The sequence below is a fragment of the Rhipicephalus microplus genome, chromosome 2 (assembly GCF_043290135.1).
Source record: "Rhipicephalus microplus isolate Deutch F79 chromosome 2, USDA_Rmic, whole genome shotgun sequence".
Taxonomy (NCBI): domain Eukaryota; kingdom Metazoa; phylum Arthropoda; class Arachnida; order Ixodida; family Ixodidae; genus Rhipicephalus; species Rhipicephalus microplus.
Genome location: NC_134701.1, coordinates 132298121 through 132324608, shown reverse-complemented (window position 1 = coordinate 132324608; position 26488 = coordinate 132298121). Strand labels below are relative to the sequence as shown.

General features: G+C 46.3%; 1 protein-coding gene across 1 annotated transcript; it reads right to left on the bottom strand.

Moving 5' to 3' along the window:
- Positions 1-13262: 13262 nt before the first annotated feature.
- Positions 13263-18903, bottom strand: LOC119183331 (uncharacterized). The gene is made up of 2 exons (XM_037433654.1): positions 18828-18903; positions 13263-13768 (listed from the first exon to the last, which is right to left on the bottom strand). Exons 1-2 carry the CDS (start codon positions 18901-18903, stop codon positions 13263-13265), a joined length of 582 nt encoding a protein of 193 aa, XP_037289551.1.
- Positions 18904-26488: the final 7585 nt, after the last annotated feature.

Below are 26488 nucleotides of genomic sequence, written 5' to 3'. Positions count from 1 at the left end.
CATGGTGAAATCTTCGGAATTTAGCCCTTGAACATTGTAAGACTAAAAGAATACACCCAATCTTACTCACTAAGAATATATTGCATATTGTGACTTTTGAAAACATCGTCCAATTCCTGTCGTTAAACTTATTTACTCTGCCCCACAGTGCATCCACTTCACTCCTGCAGAATTAATCACTGTCTCTGTAGCATTCAAAGGGAGCACCCAAGTATTTCACCTGGTTCGTAACAAAAGACGTGTTCACAAAAGTGTCACTTGTTTCAGGCCAATCGCCGTGCCAAAAGCCAAGGCATTTGCTCCAGTGTATCGAGCTACCGCTGGCAGCGCAGAAACTTTTCACGCCTTTTACTGCCTACGGTAAAATGTCTGAATCAGTGCAAAACATAGCAATTTCGACCGCATAAGCCTACAGTCAGACATCTACTCCGAGCAGGTTAAACCCGCGGATGCAGTCTCTCTCTGTGACACTCAAGCAAAAAGTATCTGTGTATAAACAAAACAATAGCGTCGAGAGAGGGCCACCCTGACAGACCGAACGCTGCGCTTGGATGAGCTGTACCACCTTTTATTATTCATTAGCTGCGTTGAGTATTTGCGATATGTTATTTATTTACTTATTAGTTATTTATTCATTCATTTACTTATTTATTTATTCGAAATACCTTACAGGTCAAAAAGAGCACTGTGTGAGGGGAGCATCAAAAAAATAGATACATGGATTTGCACAACTTCCATATAAACATTAATGCTACGTCGTCTGTTCGGTTGATTTATTAGAAGCACATTGCTCATACATGAAGGCAGTGGTTATGTTTTTGGGGGTGAGGGCAGTGTTCCCTTGGCGCATGCGCTGCTGCTCGGTGCTCTGGCGGTGGAATCTCGTGTGGCCGAAACCGAAACTCGAGCACAACACTGAACCCGAAACTCACGAACATGGCACATCTCTCCCTACTCTGTTTGAGTGACCGCTGATCTTCATAATGGTCGGGTGGACGGCTACGTCTCGGAGGCCACTGTGGTGGTCCTTGTAGAGCGTCATCGGATTGGAGTGGCGCTTGCGTGGCACAGCACTCGGGGGCGCCCGCAGTCGACGCGTTTTGCTAATTATCAGCCTGGCTGTGTGGGAGGAAAAACGGAAGCAGTGAAGATCAGCAAGGACTTCCCGGTGACTCTGTTGCAGAAGTGCTGCCATCCGTAGCTTGTTGGCTCGTGGTCTGAATATGGTTTTTGTGACGTCGCACGACACCTCTGTCCGTGCTGGCCGACCAACACCGACGACCTACTTGTTTGGTGATGGTTCCTTTCATCCATGCCGGGTCGCCTAAGAAGTTCTTCTCGTAGACGATTTGCTCTTTGTGAATGCGCCGTTCGTCCTTTCCTTCTTTTTCTGTGTTCTGTGAGGTTGAGGGTTTCAGATATGTCAATGCGGTCAGAAGTTCATGACCAAACATCATCATGGCGGGTGTTTTCTTTGTGCCCACATGCGTTGCCATGTGCTACTTTAGAAGAAAACGCAAAAGTCAGTAGGCGATAGGGGCGTCTTTTTCTTTCACAAGCGTTTGCTTGAGTTCGAAGACCATGCGTTCAACTTCACCATTCGTGGCAGGGTGGTACGGAGCGCTCGTGACATGTTTCTCTACATTTCGTTGGAAAAATTCTTTCGTTTCGACTAAGCCGAAAGACGGCCCGTTGTCAGTGACTGTTTTTTGCGGTACACTGATGGTCGCAAAAAGATTTCTGCATTTGTTCATCAGGAGTTTTGAATGAATGCTCATCCATTGCCGTACTTCAAACCATTTGCTGAATGAGTCAACGGCAAGCAAGAACATGCTGCCCTCAACGGGTCCTGCAAAATCCACGTGGATTGTCTCCCATGGTTGTACTGCTCTTGGCCATTCTGGAAGGGGTGCCTTCGCAGATGCCCTTCGGTTTTCCTGGCATGGTCCGCATTATTGGGCAGTCTTTTCTATGTCTTTGCTGAGGCTGGGCCACCAAAGGTACCCTCTAGCGTAGGCCTTCATAGGAACAATGCCCCTGTGCCCTGAGTGAATAATTTTAAAGCTGCGGTGCGAGCCGCGATCGGAATCCCTATATACTCGTGAGCCCCTGAGTAAGCATCCTTGGAGCGTCGACAGCTCGGGTGCTAGTTTGAGATAAGGTCGGAAGACATCGCCTTTCATAGCACGTAACTTTCCTGGCTGGGCTGCCTGAATAACTGCTGCGAGAGTTTAGTCTTCGCGCGATTGCTCTGCAATGCGCTTGGGACTTGGGAAACTTGGGAAAGTTTGGGGCCTATCGCACATTATAGCATCAGAACATTGCCGGGCGGGGATGGCTCATCGTCATCTCCTTGCAGGGGCAGCCGGCTCAATGCATCTTCGTTCTGGTTTCGACTGCCTTTTCTGTAAACGAGCTCGTAGTCGTAAGCAGACAGCTTCTGACACCATCTGGTCGTTCGTGGTGACAAGACCTGCGGGAGCGGCCTTTTCGGCCTGAGGATGCTTAGTATAGCGGCTGGTCATCAGTAGTGATAGTCACATGTCTTCCAGTTATATACTTCTAAAAAGCATCAACACCGAATATCACGGCAAGTACCTCCCGGTCTATTTGGGCATACTTCCGTTCTGACTTTCCGAGTGTTCGTGACGCGAAAGCAATATGTGCTTCTGCTCCTTTTTCATCCACTTGCGATAAAACAGCGCCGGCACCATATAGTGACGCGTCGCATGATAGGAGAATGGGTTTGCACTCGTCATAGTGAGCAAGCACTGTGCTGTCGCGAATGAGTTTTTTCAGCTCTTCGAGTGCCTTTTGGTGCTCTTTCTCCCATATCCACTGGCTTTCTTTATGTAAAAGCGTGTAGAATGGCGAGGCTACTGTCGCTCTGTCCTTGAGGAAGCGGTCGTATAAGCTTAAATATGCTTGGAGCTCAACTCTAGTTTTCGGCGCTGAGGCATTCATGATGGCTTTAACCTTCTGTCCAGTCGTATGTACCCCTTGTTCATCGATGCGATGTCCTAGAAACTTCCCATGTTTGTCGCAAATCGACATTTGTCTTTCTGTGGGTGCAGGCCCATATTACTCAGTCTTGACAACACCTGGTCTAGCCGTTCCTTGTGTTGATCTGACGTTTCTCCGCAGACAATTATGTCGTCGAGATACACGCTGGTGCCAGTGATTCCGGCGAGAGTTGTCTCCATGATTTTTTGGAATATTGCTGGTGCTGCTGAGATTACAAATGGAGGTCTCTTGACTGCATACAGTTCATTTATTGTATCCACGGCTAAAATCGTTGCTGTGACCAGAAGGTCCTGATAGGCTTGAAATAGAGCAAGCATTGAGAACAATCTTCCACCTCTGAGAGTTGACATTACCTCCTCAGTCGTGAGAAGCGGGTAGGCCGTTTTCATGGACGCTGCATTTACCTGTGCTTCTATAGTCACCACACAGTCTTAACAATTCGAACTTCTTCCGCACCAACACCAAGCGTGTTGCCCAATCCGAGTGTTGCACTGGTTGCAGAACGCCTTGTGCCTCAAACAGTTAATTCTTCCTTCACAGCTGCTCTGAGCGCAAGAGGAACTGGTTGCGCCTTACAAAAGCGTGGTGGGACGTTTCGGTCTAGGTCTATGTGAACTGGTGATCCCTCGTAGCTTGTGACGTCTTGATCAAAAACACATGCGCGCTTTTCTTATAGGCGGTGCAGCACTGCGGACTCTGTGTGCATTGCACCATCCGTTTGGTTCACGCCTTGCGGCCGGATTTCGAGAGTACTGAACAAATTACGGCCCAGAAGGTTGCATCCGTTACCTTCCATGACATGCAATGGCAGAACGTAATCTTTAGTCTTCTGCCACACTTGTACTTGAGCAGTGCTAACGAGGCTCATGTGCTCTCTCGACTACGTGTGCAGATTTAGTTTCGAATGGGCTAGTGGCGGCGGCTTTGTAGGCCAACTTCTGTCGTAAGTTTCCTTGCTGATTAGCGAATATGCTGCCCCAGAGTCAACTTCGAGCTCCAAAAGCTTGCCATTAACGCGTAGCGGCACCATGAACTTCGTACAAGCTTGTAGGCTTTTTACTGTATCAAGGCCCCATGTTGACATGTCTCCATGTTCTTGCATGCTTGCAGGTATCAGCTCCACTTGATGCGTAGCAGTTTTCCATTGTTTTTTCTTTGCGATACAAGCTCTTTCAATGTGCCCCATTTTTTTGCAAAAGTTGCATGAGTAATTCCGGAACTTGCACTGACCCGAATCGTGCGGGCCGTCGCATCAGTAGCAGTGTGTCTTGCATGGAGTGTGCTGCTTTTCTTTCGCGCCTCTTTTCTTCTGCCTTGTTTAGTGCACTTCTAGCTTTTCCTTTTCGAGCTTGATGCTCTTCTGCTGCAGGGCAGCGCTTTCCGCCCTCTCGGCGAGGTCGAAAGCCTTCTGGAAGGCAAGGTCCCTCCCTGCGAACAGACGCAGTTGAACGAGCTCGTTTCGGATACCGCAGACGAAACGGTCGCGTAACTTGATATTCAGGGGGAGCGCGGTGGCTGCGGCCGTTGTAGTCACCGTCGCCTCGGCCGCGGGCATTGCCCCGACGCCGAAGTTACAAGCCGCGGCGATTTTGCGTGAAGAGGCGCCGTAAACAGCAATGGACTCACTTGGTTGTTGGTCGCGTCTTTAGAATTTGCAGCGACAGTAGTGCTCAGTTGGCGTTGGTCGTAATGTTCAGACAAGGTTTGGACGATCTATTCATACGGCACTTCTCCTGGGCTCTTTGGTGCTATCAGTGCGCGGGCGGTATCAAATGTCTCCGCCCCGCACAAAGTCAGGAGCAGGGCTCGCTTCTTGTCGTCGGCTGTGATGGAATTCGGCACGAAGTAGAATCTAAGCCATCGAATCCATGACGTCCAGGCCTTCCCTGAGAATGGCTCGATGAAATTTTGAAGAGACGCCATCGGAAGTGGCCCACACACGTATTTTCAGTGGGTTTACGTTTCCCTCGTCACCAGTGCTATATACGTCTGTTCGGTTCATTTATCAGAAGCACACTGTGGATACATGAAGGCAGTGTTTCTGTTTTTGGGGGGGAGGGCAGCGTGCCTTCGGCGCATGCGCTGCCGCTCGGCGCTCTCACGGTGGAATCTCGTGTGGCCTAAGCCGTAACGCGAGCACAATACTGAATCCGATACTCACGAACCCGACAAATGGCATAATAAATATTCGATGACTATAAAACGCCCAATTGCTACAATGATAAAAAGTTAATAATAATAAGAATACAGTGGAAATGAAAAGCAGATGATTATACATGTGAGATATTGATGTAAAACAAGCAAATAAAAAATAAATACATTTCCTAAAATACTTTACGTTATTAAAAAGAAAACATTTCTTGAGACTACACACAAAATGGAATGGCATGTTTGCATTGAAACCTTCTAAAAAATTTAAAAATAAGCAAAAGAATTGAAAGGAGAACAGGAAATAACCCAAAATACTAGCAATAATGGAAGGAGTAGGTGATCTCCTCTCTAAATATTTCAACTAAGTTCACGTGATCTAGAATGCAAAACCAAATTTCATGCAGCACCCCGTCGAAAGCTTTCTCGAAGTCGAAATTACTCCTTGGTACATGTGCGATAGTGAAGATAGTTCGGCCTTTAATCCCACACGTCTGATGCGGGCCCACAATTTCGGAAAGGACTGTTTGCAACATCTTAGCTAAGATTTTCATGAATATTTTGTAATCCGTAATAGGGAGGTGAATCGGGCGGTAAGAATCAACTTTGTGCAGTGCCATTAGGTCGTCTGATTTCCGTACTAGAATGAAGTAGGAGGTTAAAAACGACGGGGTGATACTTTCAGCTCGAACGCCTCATTGTACACGTCGGCTAAGGCTGGTGATACTGCTCCTTTGATAGATTTGTAAAAGACAGAAGTCAGACCATCAAAGCCAGGGGACTTCCCCGCATGCATGATTTAAATAGCACTTTTAACACCCTCTTCCGTAATGTGTTCTTTCAACGTTTCTTTAGGATTGTAATCAGTGTTAAAACCCATTTCAATCGTTCAACGTCAACAGTTCAAGCGGAAAATAAATCACTAAAGCATAGAATAATGTATAAAAAAATCGGCAGATCCCACGAACCTGGTAATCCACTATGCGAAACATATGGAAGAAAGGTCACCGTGTTGCAATTCTTTTTATTGAGTGGCACATCATGAAATGACACTAAATTAATGTACAAATGTCGCACACACAGACATATGCTGAAGAGTTGAAGATGTTTATAGAATCACTTGTTTGCACTTTGCAACTGGTAACTGGTTGCAACTGGTACATGCATATTAGCAACACCAGAAGCTGATATGAAGCGCTGATGTTCGCGAAAATGCTTGCCCTGGACAATGCTACATTAATCAACTTCAGTGCATGGCAACTAACAACATCTGACGTTAACCCGACATGACGGCTGTATCAAAATAGTACATATGTAATGTTTATAAAATTGGGTAGGCAGCACTGAAACCACCATTGACGTTTCACGAAGATTAGCCTCTATTCGAAAAGTAGTTCCGAGACCTCGCGTAGCTCTGTGGTAAAATGCTACATTGGCACCCAGGATGCTTGGGTTCGATTCCAGCTGGGACTCGTCGGGTCGACGCAACCAACGTCCAGCATTTCTTAACAATTGCGCGTTAAAATTGCCCATGTGCGTTCTCGTCGTTCCTGCAGGGTGTCAATCACCTGTGGCAAATACCCACATACCAGCGGCACATACCCGCCCGTGGGTATGTGCCACTGTCTGGAAGGAAGTGTTAGACGTCGTACGCAACGGCATTGTGACATTACTCGTGTCTTTACAAGCGCATTGTATTCGTCAAACCATCTTCCCTCTGATGCTAATTTTGGTTCACGCCAAGTAAATGGTGTGACCGCGACAGCACCCAAACGTAAGCGGCTAGATAGAGATATAGATAGATAGATACGCTCAATGTCGCCGAAGTGCGCTAAGAAATGATTCACATTTAAAAGGAGAGGGCACTCCCATAGGTCACTGCATGCGGCTGATTTGAGTTCGCAGCGCTCCAAACAGTCATTGGGACCTTTCGCCGTCTCATAGTAGGCAGACCGCAGAAAAGGGTGTTTTAAAGACTCTTTTCTAGCGATTTGGATGGTTATATAGCCTCCGAGACCACGTCTAGGTGCGTGCTAGTCTCTGAGGCCATACTTCATTTTTTTAACGTGCCACTTGCGTGTTTCGATTATCTTCGTGTAAGCTGAACCGCCAGAGTGGTAAGCACACAATACCACTGTGTGTCTATGCACACATTTCAAATAAAACATGAGAACTGTTACAGGAGCGAAAACTTTTATTTTCAATTAATATTCTTGGTAACTACGTGCCCAATTTGTTTATGTTTGATGAACGCGGGTACGAAGGGATCGGTTCATCGCACGGCAAGACACGGAAATACAGCTTACATATCCAGAGTATAAATTAGACACAAGAAATAAACGTTTAGACAACATTATTAGAAAACCCGCCGAACAGTAAAACTACAATAAATGCTCACAACTACATACAGTGCATAACGCAGAAAGGCAGTAGTCGCCGCAACACTTGACTTGAATCGCAACACTTGCATGAATCGTACAAAGAAAAAAAAATGTTTGTGAAGTTTTTTGTCGCCTTCGCACGAATGTTTTTCTACGTACTTCGCATCACTTTTTTCGCGAAATACAGTCACAAGCAGTTGCCGCTGCAAAAACAAAGCAAGTTGAGGTGTCATGCAAGCTGCTAACGAAGCATACCAAAAAACTACGTCCTAGCTTTAGCTAGCAAACATTTTTCTATTGATTCACAACTTCTCGCTCATTGCGCTAGTTAGAGCTTTAAGCAACCTATGAACGCCACGAATAACGATACTAAACATAACAGCACTTTTACCACAATCACACACGCACTGCATACGAATACATGTGCCGGCACGGCACAAAGAAGGCCCAACAATGCGGGCGGCGACTCACTTTCTTGAGATTAGAAACGATTTTCTCGCAAACGTGCTGCGCAGAATTCCAAACATTTTTTTTTCGTGTGAAGCAATCTACGAGAATATTACGCAAAGGTAAGAGCACAAAAAAATAATCACAGCATATCCACGGAGTGGTCGATGATGAGTGGGGTGAAGCTTCGAGAGCATTTATCGGCAAACCGTGAATCATCCGCTGGCCGCGTCCATCCGTCTGTCCGTCTGTCCGTCCGTCTCTCCATTCATCTGACCGCATGTCTGCCCATCCGTCTGTCCATCTAATGAACACTCCGTGTACTGCCATCTCACACATTTTCATCATATATTCATCATATACAAGTACTGCCATCCAGCTGACATTCCAATGACTAAAACGAGAGGTGGCTACCAGGCCCCGGAAACTTTCAAGTTCAAGCGATCACTATAAGGGGCGAAAAAATTAACCGCAGCGCGTTTCTGTTTCAAACACCCAGAGTGGATCTACTAACCTCTCTCGCCACTCACGCTAATGCACTTTTTTGTAGGGACGCCCTCGTCGGGGCCAAGTTTTAATTTTAAAATGATCAAATACCACATCTTTGCGTACCGCTACACATAAAAAACAACTTGCTCTTATACTGAGTAGTTTTGCTTAAACATGTGCTACATCATTAATTTTTGTAATTAGTTTTCGCTCCAGCTGACTTGAGGTCAGGAGCAGCCTATTGACATCACTATCCTCATTTCAAAGTTTGCGGCGGCCAACGGTTAGGACGGCAGGTAACGGCTCACAGTACGTTCGGATGTGTCTCGGACTGTTTCGTTTCGCTGTAAATATTTCGAGCCTCTGCCGACCGACACACTCGTTCTCGTTCTATTTATTTTGACTCGTTCAAATGCTTTCGCGAAGGGAATTCAAATGACTTCCGGGGAACGAAGCGACCGTTCAAGCGTTCATCGGAATAACACCCGTTGCAAACCCGGGCCGGTGAGTAGAAACCACTTCAGTTTTTTAAGGACGGTTCTTTGCGGAGTTAGTTGGTTCATTTCAACATATGCACTTTTTTGCCAATGACTGCGTAGGCGTCGTACGGTGGCAGCGCATTGCAATATCAAAATTTAAAATTGTTTAACGTCTTAATCTGTAACCGGAAAAACGTGCGTTACTTGGGGGCGTGGCTTCACGTGGGAACGACTCGCTGACTCAATAGATAATCTGAAATTTTATCACCAGGTAACACCAACTAGGCCGTTGTGATGAAGTAAGGCAAATAAATTCCTGTCGCCTCACATGTTTCTTTGTAGCTAGCCCATATATTAGTGCGAAAAACCTACTAGTTAATAGTTTACCGCAGTCGCGTTTGAGAAACATCACATAATTATGGGTCTGGTTTTGCTATAGTGTGACAAAAAAACGTCACATAAATGAGAAATACCTTTTTTACTGTCACAGCCTCCTGGCCCACCTCACATGGAAGCAGCTGTGTACAATGGGCAAGGAACCTGCTACATGACATGCCTTGTGAAGAAGCAGCCGTGAGTGATACACGTGTTATGAGGTACCATTACATATATGTATAAAACACTGTTGTTTACTAGTTAACTGAGTTTATTTGTTTACTTTGGAAAATTTCATGCATTGATATCTGGTGATGTTACTTGTTTTTCCAGACTGCCATGCAACGACAGGATGACTACCCCCGAATATCCACTCTGCAAGCACGTTCAAACATCTGAATGTGTTCAAACATCTGAAGATTGTGGGGCACTGCTGAGCCTAACAACACGATGTTTGATCCCAGCCACAGTGGCCATATTTCGATGGGGGTGAAACGCTAAGACCCTTTTGTGCTTAAGGGTTTTTTCGATTCGCCTGCACCACATGATCCATTTTACAACGTGCTGCACCTCGCCATTCGTTTCAGTGGCGCAGCAATGGCATCTTCTAAATCGTGCCATTCATTTCAAAAAGCGCAGGAGAGCTACAGCACCAAAACTAGTTCATCACTTCCCTGTACCTTCTGCTCTGACGGCGCTGGTTTTGTGCAAATGCACCCACAGCTTAACAAACAACATAGCATTAGACGTAGGTCTACTGTACCCACCTCTACAAATGCACCGTGTTTTGCCAAGATGTTTGCACCTCATTAAATTAAGCGAGTACAAATAAGGATTCCACCGTGTCGGCACCTTGTCATTCACTTGTGATGCGGCACTGCTGAACTCGTGCTGCACAAGTCCTGAACTTCTCGTGCACAGCTGTGAACCAGTTCCGATTGATGCATTTGAACTAAACTGACCCTTAAAAGATGGACGCTCGCAAATATGAAAAATTTGTTAAGATAAGGTGTCAGCGCAAATGTTTCGACAAGCAGTCTTGTCTCCTGTGAGGCTACACTGTCATTGGTTTCAACCCCTGGAATCCAGAATTAATCTAAATTTTCCCACTACTGTACGACTCACGATCACTTCATAGTTGGCATGTGAATCGTCAGAAATTAATAATTTAAAAATGAACACCCCCGCAGTGAGGGGCATTAACAGGCTTTCCGACATTTAGTTGTGCCTTGTGACAGTTTACGAACAACACCCAGAACTGTTTTGTCTTAACTGTGTTTGGCTCATACAAGTTTACAAAAAGATGCACCAAAGTTCATAAGGCTGCACTCAATTGCTTTAGCTTTGCTCATATGCTCCATGGGCTCCTAAAATAATAAATCATAAAGGTGATGAGCACTTGCAGCACAGCTTTCTCAAAGACATGAATGCTGTCGTGAAGAGCAAGATTGTGTTCATCGCATGTGGTACTGTTTTTTTTCATATATCAAAGAAACGCCCCAGATCTCTTTGAGCACATCTGCTTCTGTTTAAATTAAGTTGTCATAACTATAGTGTCTTCCATTACAAAGCGAAATTCTGTGCACGACGGTCATGAAAAAAAATCTAGGAAATCGCACAGGTAGTTGAAACATACATGATCATGACTTATCCACAGCCACACTGCAAGATAGTACGTATTTCAAGTCCTAACCTCTAAAAGTAGCAGGGAGAGAACAACTACAGCTTTCAAGCACAAGCATACTGAAAAAGTAAGCACAATACCTAGAGTGTAATAAATGTGTCCTTTATTGATCCATATTTGGACAGATTCACATCATGTACCACCAATTGATTTCATGAGTGCTTGCTTGCAAGAGAGTGCTCAAGTTCTATACTGAAAAAGTAAGCACAATACCTAGAGTGTAATAAATGTGTCCTTTATTGATCCATATTTGGACAGATTCACATCATGTACCACCAATTGATTTCATGAGTGCTTGCTTGCAAGAGAGTGCTCAAATTCTATCGATATGTCTATGCAAAAAAGAGACTGTGCTCAGAGCTGAGCAGATATTGTACTGTAAGAGCACTAACAAAGTTGTACAAACAACAAAACTGTACAATGCATGCCTAAAGCTTATTTTCTTAGAATTGGGCTTTTTCGATCTGTAAGCACACACCTCATAAGTGTTCCTTTAGCATGCGTGTTCGCTGTATACTCAGCAGACCACTCATTACCTGCGACGAGAAATTCTTGCTGTAGTAATTGTGTAACTTAACTCTAACAATAAATGTAGCAAGCCTGAAATATTTTAGGCCCATCACCTAAATACATATTACCTATGATATGGGCTCACGGCTGAGAATCAAAACTAGTGCCTACCCTGTCGACACGACGTGACATAGCACAAATGTGAAGTACTCAATGTAGCATTGCAGAGCGAAAAAAATTCAGAAGTGCACGCATCCGCAATTGCTTATTTAACAAAGTTAGCAAAACTACATTGCTCCCACTGCGCGAGCTATCTATCGGCAATGTGCAAGTTTCCTTCCCGATTTCACATCATGCATTCACTTCACTTCAAGATCAACACTACAGGCAAGCGCCGCATCTGACGGCAGAATCGGACCCTTGCTCTGAAGCCACGCTATTAAACTCGAGCGCCGCAACACAATAAGAGCGACGTTCATTCAGCGTTCTCGATATTCAGTTATATGCATATGCTTGTTAGATTTCAAGAGTCTTTACACATGGGTTGAAAGCTTTCGATATGTATGAGTGACTTGTTCCGATCGCACCCGACCGTATACATTGATTGTACCGGGTTCGACACTCGCAATAAACGATGCAAACCTTATTTGATTCACGGTTTTTTTTTTGCCACTCGAAGCCAGCTATAGGTCACCTGGCAATACTTACAGACGCGAAGCGCGATTTAGCAACGAAAAAAAAAAGAAACAGAGGAAGCGAGCAGCGCGAACCAGCCATGGGCACCCCACCTGCAGCAAAAAATGCGTCTGTGTATTGATGATGGTTGTACTACCAGCGCCATCTCGCCTCGCGGTATTGCAGTTTAGTACGCCGCCGCTACGTATTTGCATGTTATTTTGATACAACAGCCCAAAGGTACAGTTTCCGTTCTCTAAAGTGGTAGGTGTTCTGTGTGGCTACTACATACAGGAGACGCACGACCCACGCCTCAATGAGCTTCGCTCCTAAAAAGCTCTCTGTGCCGAACAGCACAATGCAAGAGATGTTAGTTTAAGTCTTCAATTACGAACACAATATGTACTTAACGAAGTATTGATGGCGTTCGTTCCTATAGCAGCAGCCAAGCTGAGGGGCAGAAAAACAAGCGAAGAACTTGAGGTACACGTTCTAACACATCTTTAATCGCTTTTGTCTGTAGATGTTCGTGCTTCTTGATTACCCTTATTGCTCATGACCATGGAGAGTGACAACGTCGCCGTCGCGTCGACGCCATGTGCACTTCTCTATAGCGCCCGACAAGCATCCGATTCATTCAAGTTCCTGCCCGACAAGGAGTACGCGAGACGATAGACAGATAACAAAGCCGCAATCACACCCACAAAACCATCTAGACGTGTAATGCACTAGAAAACGTACTGTAGTGTAGTAGCTAACTAGCACGCGTGTTTCCTTGAGAGCAGTGAGTAATGTGTTGCCATCTTATGGCCGGCGTGACGCTGCGTATCGCCGCCGATATTGGCCAGAGTGACCACTCTTAATTTTTATTTTATACTCTATGACGGAAGTTACTGAATAAAGCGTGGTCGTTATCTTCGTCTACGTCGCTGGCCTTATCACTGAATTCCATTTCCGTCATATGATTACGACGCACATGCCCCGCTCTCGGTTCCTCCTGAGATTCTGCCGTGGTTGGCAGGCATTGCACTGAACATGCCGGTGACCCAACTACTGGCGCACAGCTGGAGGCACCTGTTCCTTCCGAAACAGTTGTCTCACTGGCCGCAACTGGTGCTGCCGCGGATGCAAGCTCGGTCCCACGGTTAGCCCTAACATAGCATGTCGGTGCCATGTGGTTCCATCCTGCATTCGTACGAGCAGGGAGGAGGAGCCTGCAGGTGAGACCACTTGTCCAGCAGACCAACGTGGGCCAGAACGAAAATTCCTGGCGAATACTGGCGTTCCAGGCTCGGGCAATGGCCCAGGACGGCACCCTTTGTCAGCAGCCCGCTTCTGTTTCAGCTGTGTGAGAAGCGCCGTGGACCGAAGGTCTGGGTGCAGAATGTCCAACGGTGTCTTCACCTTCTCTCCCAGCAAAAGCTCGCAGGGGGCACGGCCGGTGACTTCATCAGGTGTGGTCTGATACTGAAAAAGTATGCAGGCGACCTGCGTACGGAATTCTCCCTCCTGGCTCTTTCTAAGTTTGTCCTTAATCGTCTGCACCACCCGCTCTCCTGCCCCGTTTCAAGCAGACTGATACGGAGGAACCAACATTCGGCGGATTCTATTCTTTGTCAGCCAGGTCAGATACTGTGGGCTGGCAAGAGCAGGCCCATTATTGCAGACTATAGAAAACTAGAGTTGAGCTCCAAGCATATTTAGGCTTTTTTGCTGTCTACGACCGCTTTCTCAAGGACAGAGCGACAGTAGCCTCGCCATTCTACACGCTTTTACAAAGAAACCCAGTGGATATGGGAGAAAGAGCACCAAAAGGCACTCGAAGAGTTGAAAAAACTCATTCGCGACAGCACAGTGCTTGCTCACTATGACAAGTGCAAACCCATTCTCCTATCATGCGACGCGTCACTATATGGTGCCGGCGCTGTTTTATTGCAGGTGGATGAAAAAGGAGCAGAAGCACCTATTGCTTTCGCGTCACGAACACTCGGGAAGTCAGAACGGAAGTATGCCCAAGTAGACCGGGAGGTACTTGCCGTGATATTCGGTGTTGATGCTTTTTAAAGTATATAACTGGAAGACATGTGACTATCACAACTGATGACCAGCCGCTATACTAAGCATCCTCAGGCCGAAAAGGCCGCTCCCGCAGGTCTTGTCACCACGAATGACCAGATGGTGTCAGAAGCTGTCTGCTTACGACTACGAGCTCGTTTACAGAAAAGGCAGTCGAAACCAGAACGAAGATGCATTGAGCCGGCTGCCCCTGCAAGGAGATGACGATGAGCCATCCCCGCCCGGCAATATTCTGATGCTATAATGTGCGATTGGCCCCAAACTTTCGCCCAAGCGCATTGCAGAGAAATCGCGCGAAGACAAAACTCTCGCAGCAGTTATTCAGGCAGCCCAGCCAGGAAAGCTACGTGCAATGAAAGGCGATGTCTTCCGACCTTATGTCAAAATGTCAAACTAGCACCCGAGCTGTCGACGCTCCAAGGATGCTTACTCAGGGGCTCACGAGTATATAGTGATTCCGATCGCGGCTCGCACCGCGGCTTTAAAGTTATTCACTCAGGGCACAGGGGCATTGTTCCTATGAAGGCCTACGCTAGAGGGTACCTTTGGTGGCCCAGCCTCAGCAAAGACATAGAAAAGACTGCCCAATAATGCGGACCATGCCAGGAAAACCGAAGGGCATCTGCGAAGGCACCCCTTCCAGAATGGCCAAGAGCAGTACAACCATGGGAAACAATCCAAGTGGATTTTGCAGGACCCGCTGAGGGCAGCATGTTCTTGCTTGCCGTTGACTCATTCCGCAAATGGCTTGAAGTACGGCAATGGATGAGCATTCAGTCAAAACTCCTAATGAATAAATGCAGAAATCTTTTTGTGACCATCAGTGCACCGCAAAAAAACAGTCACTGACAACGGGCCGTCTTCCGGCTTGGTCGAAACGGCAGAATTTTTTCAACGAAACGGAGAAAAACATGTCACGAGCGCTCCGTACCACCCTGCCACGAATGGTGAAGTTGAACGCATGGTCTTCGAACTCAAGCAAGCGCTTGTGAAAGAGAAAGACGTCCCTATCGCCTACTGACTTTTGCGTTTTCTTCTAAAGCAGCACAAGGCAACGCATGTGGGCACAAAGAAAACACCCGCCATGATGATGTTTGGTCATGAACTTCTGACCGCATTGACATATCTGAAGCCCTCAACCTCACAGATCACAGACGAAGAAGGAAAGGACGAACAGCGCATTCGCAAAAAGCAAATCGTCTACGAGAACAACTTCTTAGGTGACCCGGCATGGATGAAAGGAACCATCACCAAACAGCTAGGTCGTCGGTGTTGGTCGGCCAGCACGGACAGAGGTGTCGTGCGACGTCACAAAAACCATATTCAGACCACGAGCCAACAAGCTACGGATAGCAACACTTCTGCAACAGAGTCACCGGGAAGTCCCTGATGATCTTCACTGCTTCCGTTTTTCCTCCCAGACAGCCAGGCTGATAATTAGCAAGACGCGTCGACTGCCGGCGCTCCCGAGTGCTGTGCCACGCAAGCGCCACTCCCATCCGATGACGCTCTACAAGGACCACCACAGCGGCCTCCGAGACGTCACCGTCCACCCGACCATTATGAAGATCAGCGGTCCCTCTGACATAGTAGGGAGAGATGTGCCATGTTCGTGAGTTTCGGGTTCAGTGTTGTGCTCGAGTTTCGGTTTCGGCCACACGAGATTCCACCGCCAGAGCGCCGAGCAGCAGCGCATGCGCCGAAGGAACGCTGCCCTCACCCCCAAAAACATAACCACTGCCTTCATGTATCAGCAATGTGCTTCTAATAAATCAACCGAACAGACAACGTAGCCCTAATGTTTATATGTAAGTTGTGCAAATCCATGTATCTTTTCTTTTGATGCTCCCCTCACACAGTGCTCTTTGGGGCCTGTAAGGTATTTCGAATAAATAGATAAGTAAATGAATGAATAAATAAATAATAAGTAAATAAATAACATATCGCAACTACTCAACGCAGCTAATGAATATTAAAAGGTGGTACAGCTCATCCAAGCGCAGCGTTCGGTCTGTCAGGGTTGCCCTCTCTCGCCGCTATTGTTTTCTTTATACACAGATACTTTTTGCTTGAGTGTCACAGAGAGAGACTGCATCCGCGGGTTTAACCTGCTCGGAGTAGATGTCCGACTGAAGGCTTATGCGGACGATATTGCTATGTTCTGCACTGCTTCAGACACATTTTACCGTAGGCAGTAAAAGGCGTGAAAAGTTTCTGCGCTGCCAGCGGTAGCTAATGCCTTGGCTTTTGGCACGGCGATTGGTCTGAAACAAGTGACACTTTTGTGAACACGTCTTTTGTTACGAACCAGGTGAAATACTTGGGTGCTCTCTTTGAATGCTACAGAGACAGTGATTAATTCTGCAGGAGCGAGGGGGATGCACTGCGGGGGAGAGTAAATAAGTTTAACGACAGGAATTGGACGATGTTTTCAAAAGTCACAATATGAAATATATTCTTAGTGAGTAAGATTGGGTGTATTCTTTTAGTCTTACTTTGTTCAAGGGCTAAACTCCGAAGATATCACCATGTGTTGGAAGTGTTCGTAAAGGCGTCGTCATGGGAGAGGCCAAGTCGTAAAAATTTATTTTTTTTGGAGTACGTAATGAATGGCTTGGCTTGACTCATCTGTTTTTCAGACAAGTCCTCGATCTATTTCTTTTGCCGAGGGACGTGCGAAATCCGTTTTTGCGCACTTTATGGCTTTCTTCACGAAGTTGTGCTCTCCTTTAAGTTTCTGTCAGCGCGGTTTTCTGTCGAATACTTCGGTTAAGTCAACCACAAAAAACAGTACAAGGATCTTTGAAATGTGGTGCTGCCCATGCCTTTGTATCGGTCTCTTTACCGAGTAAGCCACGATCACAACGTATTAAAGCGCCTAAAGACTATGCCATTACCTCCTGGTCTTAATAATTTGTTTAAATTACACATTGGTACACTGACAGTCATGTATTGGAAAGTGGAAATGTTTTTTGTCTTTTGTTCCCTGTAGCACACTGTATGCAGAAAGAAAAGGACCATTGAACATGTATTCCTGTAGTGTTCGGTCACGGCATTCCTATGGGATATGCTTCAGCGCACGATCAAAAAGATTTTACGCTAGATGCCCGGGATAAGCATCTTGCCAATATAAAGTGACAACAGTACGCCTTACATTCGTTGTTATAGCTCTCCGCCTATCTGGAAATTGAGAATGGCTGTAAGACACTTCGATGTAGATGCAAGAGTGCCTACCCAGAGCTTTAAAGAATGCAAACGAGTTTTGTGGAGGTACAGACGTTGCAGGAATGCACCCCACAGTGTTTGCCACTTGTTGAAATATTATTGTCTCTAAAACATTTAATACATCCGGTATGGTGTCATTAAGTGATCTTTTAGCAGAGTTCTTGATTGTGCTTTCTGTTTTCTGCGAATATGCATATTTTATAATGGCCAAAGACCGGCAATAAACAAAAAAAAAGTGTGAGAGTGGCGAAATTGTCTAAGGAGCCAGATGAAGTTCAGAAGAAAACCTTGCCCCGTGATAGGGGTCGAACGAGGCTTCTGGTCCACGTATGTGGACGTGCGTTCGAATCACCCTTCTGACAAATATTTTTGCCTTCACTACCCGAAGAAATCCATGCCTCTTTTTATTGGGGCGGAAACATCATGTCACAAAGGTAAGGCGCCAGACTCAAGGGAAAACCTTGCCCAGTGATACGGGTTGAACGAGGCTTCTGGTCCACATATGTGGGCGTGGTTTGGAATCCCACTTCTGACAAACATTTTTTTTTTTCCTATGCCCGCACGAAATCAGTGTCTCATTTTATTGGGGTGGAAACATTGTGTCAGAATGGCAGTATGGTCTGAGGCGCCAGACTCAAGAAAAAACCTTGCCCAGTGATACGGGCTAAACAAGGATACTGATCCACGTATGTGGGCGTGGGTTCGAATCCAACTTTTGACAAACATTCTTTTTTACCCCTCTATCCGCACAAAATTCTTTTCGCCATTTATTGGGGTGGAAATATCGTGTCAGAATTGCCGAGTGGTCTAAGGCGCCCGACTCAAGAAAAAAAACCTTACCCAGTGATACGGGTTGAACGAGGCATCTGGTGCACATATGTTGGCGTGGGTTCAAATCCAAGTTCTTACAAACACCTTTTTTGCGTCCCTATACGCATAAATCAGTGCATCTCTTTATTGGGGCAGGCACAGAGTGTGAGAGTGGTCGAATGGCTAGTGTGGGTCATGAAAGCAGGAACACGGAACATAAAAAATGCCAGCTTATTTTGCCTCCTCTACCAAAAGGAAAGCTTGTTGATAACACCATGCTTTTATACATGTAAATGTAAAAGCCAGGGCTTACAGAGTGGATTATTAACGGGATTCGCTGACGCCTAAAGGCCTGCTGCCTGATGTGGTGAGTCTGTGCGCATCAGATTAACCACTTGTGGACGGTGATATTCAACGAGGCGGTACCCACGAAACGCCTGCTCTTCTTGAAAGAGCTCCAGGTGAATGGGTGGCGCTGCGTCATCGTCATTACGCTGCACCTACCTTCAGGTGAAGCTTCGGCTGCATTGGCTGCTGCACGGGGTGGGTGACGAGGATGTTCGGGCTTCACTGGCAGCATTTGGCCAGATGGTAGAAGTCAGCCCTGAGCCGTGGCGTGTTCAGGGCATGGTAGAGAAGTGCTACATCACAAGGACAGTCCTGCTTGAGTTGAAGAGCAGCCTTAAAATTGACGACCACGCATATCCGCGTGGACAAGGAGCTGACCATAGCGGTGTTGCCTTCTCGGCCCATACAGTCCTTGCGCTGCCAAGGCAGTGGTCATGTCCGCCGGGAGTGCAAGGTGCCAGCCATGTTGCACCTGTCGTAGACGCTTCAGACACAGCAAAGCCGACTGTCGCGGACAACACTCGATGTCCTGAGGTCATCCTGAATGGTCTTCGCACACTTATTGCTGACCTTAGTACTTACTGAGGACAACACGAATCGGAAACGTCGTCTCAAGTGTTTTCTGAGAACAATTTATCCCGAAAAAAAGTCATTCCAAGGTCATTTTGGCGATGACAAAAGCAATGCATTGGCTCCGGGTCGTACATCTTTTAACGCGATAGCATTTAATATGTCGTTTTGCAGAAATTGCTTCGTCGGCGTCGTTGGTTGTGAGTGAAAAATCATTCTCTTATGTGTGACCAAAAAATTGTGAAGGATGTGAATAAAATAAATCAATAATAGAAAGTCCTGGAGCAAAGTGGGGACCAAACCAGGGTTGTTTGGGTCGAAGTGGGGATTGTTTGATTAATTTATATGTGATAACTTATATTTGATATATATGATTGATTTATATGTTTGCCTTCCATATGCATTGCAAACCTTTAGGCATGACAGCGTCAAACGGGACACCTTCTTCACTTTCCGCAGTTAGGAAACGAATTCCTCGTGGGTCTAGGGGAAAGTCTTTCTTTGGCGTTTTTCTCATAACATCCACAGAAAAAAACACGCCTTCCCAGCATTCTAAGGATACGTGCTCAATGGTTTCGGGATTCCTATATATAAAATAGTGCACATACGTTCTTCTTTTCTTGCATCTAGTAAGCAATCTGAAGAAAAAAGACTTGGCTCCTGGAGCTACATACATATTTATGACACGCTTCAGAACATCGCTTTCTGGATTGGCACTATATACTGTGCGCTACGAAGGCACACCACCACGCCTCTGCTTGTGAGAAAAGTGAGAGGAACTTTCTCTGCGTGAAAATGCAGTGAAAGTTCTTTTCACTTTTTCACAAACACACTCGTTCGCTATACATGCTTCACAATGCAACATGAAATAGTGCAGTATAATAACGCATGGTACAAGCGTGCAGTGCCAACGGGCGTCAGAATATGTGATTGTCATAATGGCTCCGTGGTGGAAAGCTGGTACCCCACGACAAAAGGCACACACGCTACCGCGCCTATTCTCTTAAGGTCGCGTAGTGGGTGCATAGCAAATTCGAAGATGTTTCATGCACCAATTGTTTGAAGTACGCATTAGGAACAGCTTGTCGCTATCACGTTCAACTCCTATAGGCGAAGCTTTAGGGTCCCCAAATTTTTTGTGCTTTCTGGGTACAATATGTTTTGTGCAGAAAAGGTCGTTTCAAGGACGTGTTGAGGATGACAAAAGCAATGCATGCACTGAGCACTTGACATGATTTCTCGAGTCTTTTGCGCACCAAGTTGATCCATATCTGATACGCAAACATTTTCTCTGCACGTTCACTTAATGGACTTGTACAATTATTGCATGTTCTGGCCTCGTTGCTTCTCTTTCGGTAGAAAACTTTCAAATTACGCTTTTCACCTAATGAAACATGCGTAATTAAACAGCTTGGGTATCGAAACTGGTATTGCAAAATATTCATTTGAAAAAGTGTGTTCTACAAAGATTTTAATTAGTCAATATACGCCGCTCTAGCATGCAATATCAAACTGTGTTCTGCAAAGTTTTTAATAGGTCAATTTACGCCGCTGTAGCATGTAATAACAAACAAGCCGCTGGCAACAATTGACCATGCGGCACCGTTGCGGTAGAGTGCCTAGAATGTTCCCCTAGTGTCATGAACAGGCGCCTTCCCCATCGGCGACTGGGAAATTGATTTGGATTCAGCGTTAGGGGGCGCTACTTGCAACTGGCGCGTCAGTTTGCGTGCCGGCCGGGCCTTTCAACGTTGTGTCGGGTGGCGACTTGTCTGTGTGGTGAAGCGTGTTCTCGCTACGTTTCGAATATGTGCCGTGAATTCTCGTGCAGCGATTGTGTGTGACTATGCCTGAAAAAAAGGAAGAACGTGCTTTGTGCCTTTGTGCAAAGGCGGGTACAAGTCTTTCAAGGAGAAGGTGTCTCTGTTCAGGGCTCCGGCAGACCCTGTTCGTCTTAAAGAATGGGCGCGAAACATCAAAAGAGGTGACAAAGTTCTAGACGAAACTTGTGTAGTGTGTTCTCGTCATTTTGATGATCGCTACATCCAAAGAACTTTCAAGCATGTCATCAACGGCGAGGACGTCCAATTCGACCGTGAACGACCATCGCTAACGCCGGACGCCGTTCCTACCATTTTCCCGGATGGCCCCGCTTACCTGACTAAACCAGTGCCTCGAAAAAGAAAAGAGAGGAATATTGCTGATTGCACAGCTCCGCCTGCTAAGCGTAAAGCGCCGAATGAACCCACGACTTCCCAGGCCTGTGACGATGCTGCCGCTGGCGAGGAAACAGCACAGGCGCCGCACCCGTTTCACAGCATAACGCCGCCGTCGGCATTTTGCAGCAAAATTTGCTTGCCCAGTAACCCAGAAGCATTGTGCTTCGCATGGCACTACAATACAGTGCCGGGTGATGTGTGCGTGTTGAAACACGTAGTGTTTTCGTCAAGCAAGGAAGTAGGTGCTGCAGATGGGTACCTTTGCAGTACTTACTGCCACGGCATAAATGTGGAAGAGCACTATGTCAGCACCGAAACTGACGCACTCGCTTCGCTGAAAAGGGCCGACGATCTGCTTCTTTGTTGCGGCTGCGAAATTGAGCCTGCCGCTGGCACTGCGATTCTGCACATGACAACAAAGTCGCGACAGCAGCCTACGGGAGGGAATGCGGGTCGCGGATGAGAAGAGAAATATGTGATTTTTTGTGTTGAACAGTCGTACCGCTGGGAGCCCCCGGTTAGCCACCCCTTAATTACCGCAATTTAAAAAGTAGCATTGGTAACGCGCGGACGGCCAATCTATGAAGAGGCGGCACGGCAGGAGGACACAAAATCTCAACAAGGCAGAGAGCTCGCATACATTTCGTTCAAATTCACACGCTTTATTTACAGTCTGCATGGAAAACGCAGGATAACAAGGCAATCGCGTGCTAAGCCATGAAACCACCACTGCAATTTCAACGCAAAGCGTCTGCTCCGGCTTGCTGCCTCCCCAGCTTGCCGAAAAAGCAGCGCTGGATGGATGGATGGATGGATATGGCTGTACCCTTTAGATCGGGCGGTGGCTAGCGCCACCAAGCCGTAATACCTAATGAACCAAAAACTATATTTATTTTTTTTTCTTAAAAAGTGAGTTTGAGGATTCGTACTTTGCAGTGAAGAGTTTAATTTTCACTCGTGCCTCGACTTTAGCCACCAATCAGATAACCTCCTTCTAGTTAAGTCTACCCGCTTAAAGTCTATTTTGCCCTCCCGGTCCCTAAACCCCAGTGCTTTGAAAAACGCAGCGCCATCATCCTGAACTATAGGGTGAAGCCCTTTACAGAACATTATCAAGTGTTCGGCAGTTTCTTCTTCCTCTCCACACGCACTGCATACTGTGTCTACCCCTTCGTATTTGGCCCGATATGTCTTGGTTCGCAGTACTCCCGTCCGGGCCTCAAACAGTAGAGAACTACCCCGAGTATTATCATAGATCCTTTCCCTGGCAATTTCCTGCTTAAAGGTTCGATAGGTCTCTAGTGCGGACTTCTTAATCATGCCCATTCTCCACATGTCAGTCTCAGTTTCCTTCACTTTCTTCTTAACCGACAGTTCTTTTTGGTTTGGCCACCTGCTGTTTTCTAAGTATTTACCAGTCAACTTCCTGGTTCGCTTCCTCCATTTCGTATCAACATTCTTTAAGTATAAGTAGCTGAAAACCTTCCTAGCCCAACGCTCTTCCCCCATTTCTCTCAATCGTTTCTCAAATTTTATCTTGCTGCTAGCTTCCCTGCCCTCAAATGATGTCCATCCCATATCACCTTGTACTCCCTGATTTGGTGTATTCCCGTGAGCTCCTAAAGCAAGCCTACCTATTCCACGTTGCTTAATTTCTAATCTTGCTTGAACTTCTGATCTCATGCACAAGACCGCATTGCCGAACGTCAGCCCAGGAACCATGACCCCTTTCCATATTCCTCTCACAACATCATACCTATTGTAATTCCACAGGGCCCTAATTTTCATGACTGCTGCATTCCTGTTACCTTTGGTCGTCACGTATATTTCGTGTTCCCTCAGATACTCGGTCCCATTACTTATCCATACGCCCAGATATTTGTATTTATGTGTAATCTCTAGCGTGACCTCCTGTATTCTAAGCTCACTACCTTCGTTGTCATTGAAAATCATGACTGCTGATTTTTCCTTACTGAATCTAAAATCTAACCTATCTCCCTCATTACCGCAGATGTCCATCAATCTCTGCAAATCTTCCTTGTTGTTGGCCATTAGCACTATATCATCTGCGTACATTAATGCTGGTAGTGCCTGATCAATAAGTTTTCCTTGTTTGACTAAAGAGAGGTTGAAGCCCAGCCCACTTCCCTCTAGTTTTGCTTCTAATCCTTGTAGGTACATCATGAATAATAAGGGTGACAGGGGGCACCCCTGCCTAAGCCCCCGTTTTACATCTGCAGGCTTGGATACCTGTTTTTCCCACTTTATAACTACCTTGTTACCTTTATAGATACCCTTTAAAAGATTAGTGACTACATGTTCCATGCCTAGTGTGTCCAGAATTCCCCACAATTCCTCTTGAACCACGCTATCATACGCTCCCTTGATATCCAAAAATGCTAGCCACAGAGGCCTGTGTTCCTTTTCTGCTATTTCGATGCACTGCGTCAGTGAGAACAGATTGTCTTCCAACCTCCTGTGTTTCCGAAACCCATTCTGCAGTTCCCCCAGCACCCCCTCATCGTCTATCCACGCCTGCAGTCTTTCCTTTATAATCTGCATCGCCAGCCTGTAGACCACTGATGTCACTGTTATAGGACGGTAGTTGTTTATGTCAGCTTTGTCCCCCTTTCCTTTATAGATCATGCTCATCCTGCTAAGTTTCCATCCATCGGGAACTTCACCATCGATTATTATTGTGCTCACTGCCTCTCCCAAAGCCTGCTTAGACTTCGGACCTAATGTCTTTATCAGCCTAATTGGAATGCCATCTGGGCCTGTTGATGTACTACTAGGGACCCTTTTCTCAGCCCTTTCCCACTCTTGTTGTGAAAATGGAGCCATTGCACCACTTGATTCGTCCTTGTCTATTGTGGTGCATAAAGTACTTTGTTGAAATTTTTCTGTCACCCTTGTTCTTATATATTCAATAGCTTCGTCCCGTTCTAGCCTAGCACCTTGGGCTGTAGTTATAAAACTCTGCACTAGGCTCGTCTCATTTCTTAGGGAGTTTAGATGGTTCCAAAATTTCGCAGCTGCCTTTCTATCTTTTTTATGTACTTCTGCCAGCCACTGAGCTCCCTTCCTTCTAATCTTTTCATTGATCAGAAGGGATGCATCCCTTCTACAGCTTATAAAGGTTGCCCATTTTCTTTCAACTTCATCTGTCGGTTCACCCCGCTGCTTAGCATGTCTGTGTTCCCTAGAGGCTTCCTGACGTTTTGCTATGGCTCTCTTAACTTCCTCATCCCACCAACTTTTGGGTTTGTGTCTTCTTTTCCGGGGTGACTTCTCACGCGTCTTAGCAAGCTCCAACTCAAAGAGTCTAATTAGATTCGTGTATGTCCACACTGTCTTATTATCCTCCGTGATTACTTTCTCAATTTGTTTAGTGGCTATTTCAATTTGCCTTTCTGAATAAAAATTTTCCTGTAGTTGCTCACCTTGTCTCCTTCCCACTTTCACTGCTCTTCCAAAACTTAGCTTGATACGTTTGTGATCGCTACCAAGACTTCTGGAGCCACCTTCATCTATGTGCATTCCCCTGAGCTTATCATACATCCTATGTGACATCAGTGCATAATCTATCGTCGACTGAAGCCTTCCTACCTCCCATGTTATTTGCCCTTCGCACTTCTCGGTACTGTTGCAAATGATCAAATCAAGCCTTTCACACATATCCATGATCATTTTGCCTGTCTGGTCGGTATACCCATCTATATCTTCTATGTGCGCATTCATGTCTCCTAGTATAATTATCTCGCACTCTCTTCCTAACTCCTGAATGTCCTTTGATATACACTCTACCATTGCCTGGTTTTCCTCTCTGGCCTTTGCTCCCGTCCACAAGTACACGAAACCAAGGAGTGTCATTTGACCTGCCACTTTCCCTTTTAGCCATAAATGTTCCTTGCACTCCTGCTTGACCCTTTGCCAGTCTGTACTTTTATGAATGAACGCCCCAATACCACCCCCCTTTCTGCTGCCTTCTGTTCTATTACAATATTCCCACGCGTAGTCCGGATTATTCGGAGGTTGTTCCATGTCCCTGAGATGTGTTTCTACAAAACCGTATACCATCGGCCTCTCTTCCCTTAGCTGTTCTTCTATTTCTTCCCACTTCAGCCTGTTCCTACCTCCCTGCATGTTAATATACCCTATGTCTGAATTGGCTCGGCGCTCGTGGCTACGTCTATTTATGCCCCGGACTCTACCTTTCTTAGATATTGGTGCCACTTTGGAATCGTATCTGTCCATACCACCTGTCGAAGAGTCTCCCTGGTTGTTTTCCTCGTTACTAGCTATCCTGCACCCCGAAGGGCTCGCTTGCCCCCCAAAAAAGCTACTGCGCGTTCTGCAAGTCGCCAACCCACCTCATGACCTAGCCGCCCATCGAAGTGAATTCTGTCTCGTTGAACCCCCCCACCTATGCACCTCTCTGTTTATTTCCACCACCTCAAAACCTTTCTCTCGACTCATCCGCCATATCTCTTGGTTTGCGTTGACCACCGCTCTTTGCAGGTTGCTATCACGCACCGTTACCTCCGGTATCGTGCATATCACTATCTGTACCTTAGGAGAAGTGGCGCGCATGTCATCGACGCCTTTCGCCAGTGTGGCTGCTAGTCCTGTTGCATCTACATTGAGGACATCGTTTAAACCGCCTGAAATTATCACGAGGTTTCGTCTATCAGCTGTCGTTTTGAGCTTTGCGCTCGCTTGCCTCATGACTGCTTTCAGCTTGCGTCCTGGGAACGCCCCTAGTGCAACCCTCTTGTCACCTCTTACCCTCTCTTTGATGGCTTCTGTGCATCGATTTAAATTGGAGTCCCCGGCGATTATCACATGCTGTGACTTTTCAGCTGGATCGTTCTGCACCTGGGGGCTACTTGCACCTGTGACGCCGGCTGCTTTGTTCCCTCCCTGCCCCACCACTACCTCGCTGAAGCTGGGCCTTGCGACAGTTGAACCGGCTAAACCTGTTTTTTCCAAACTTGCTCGCTTTTCCTTCTCCACCGTTTTGTTTGC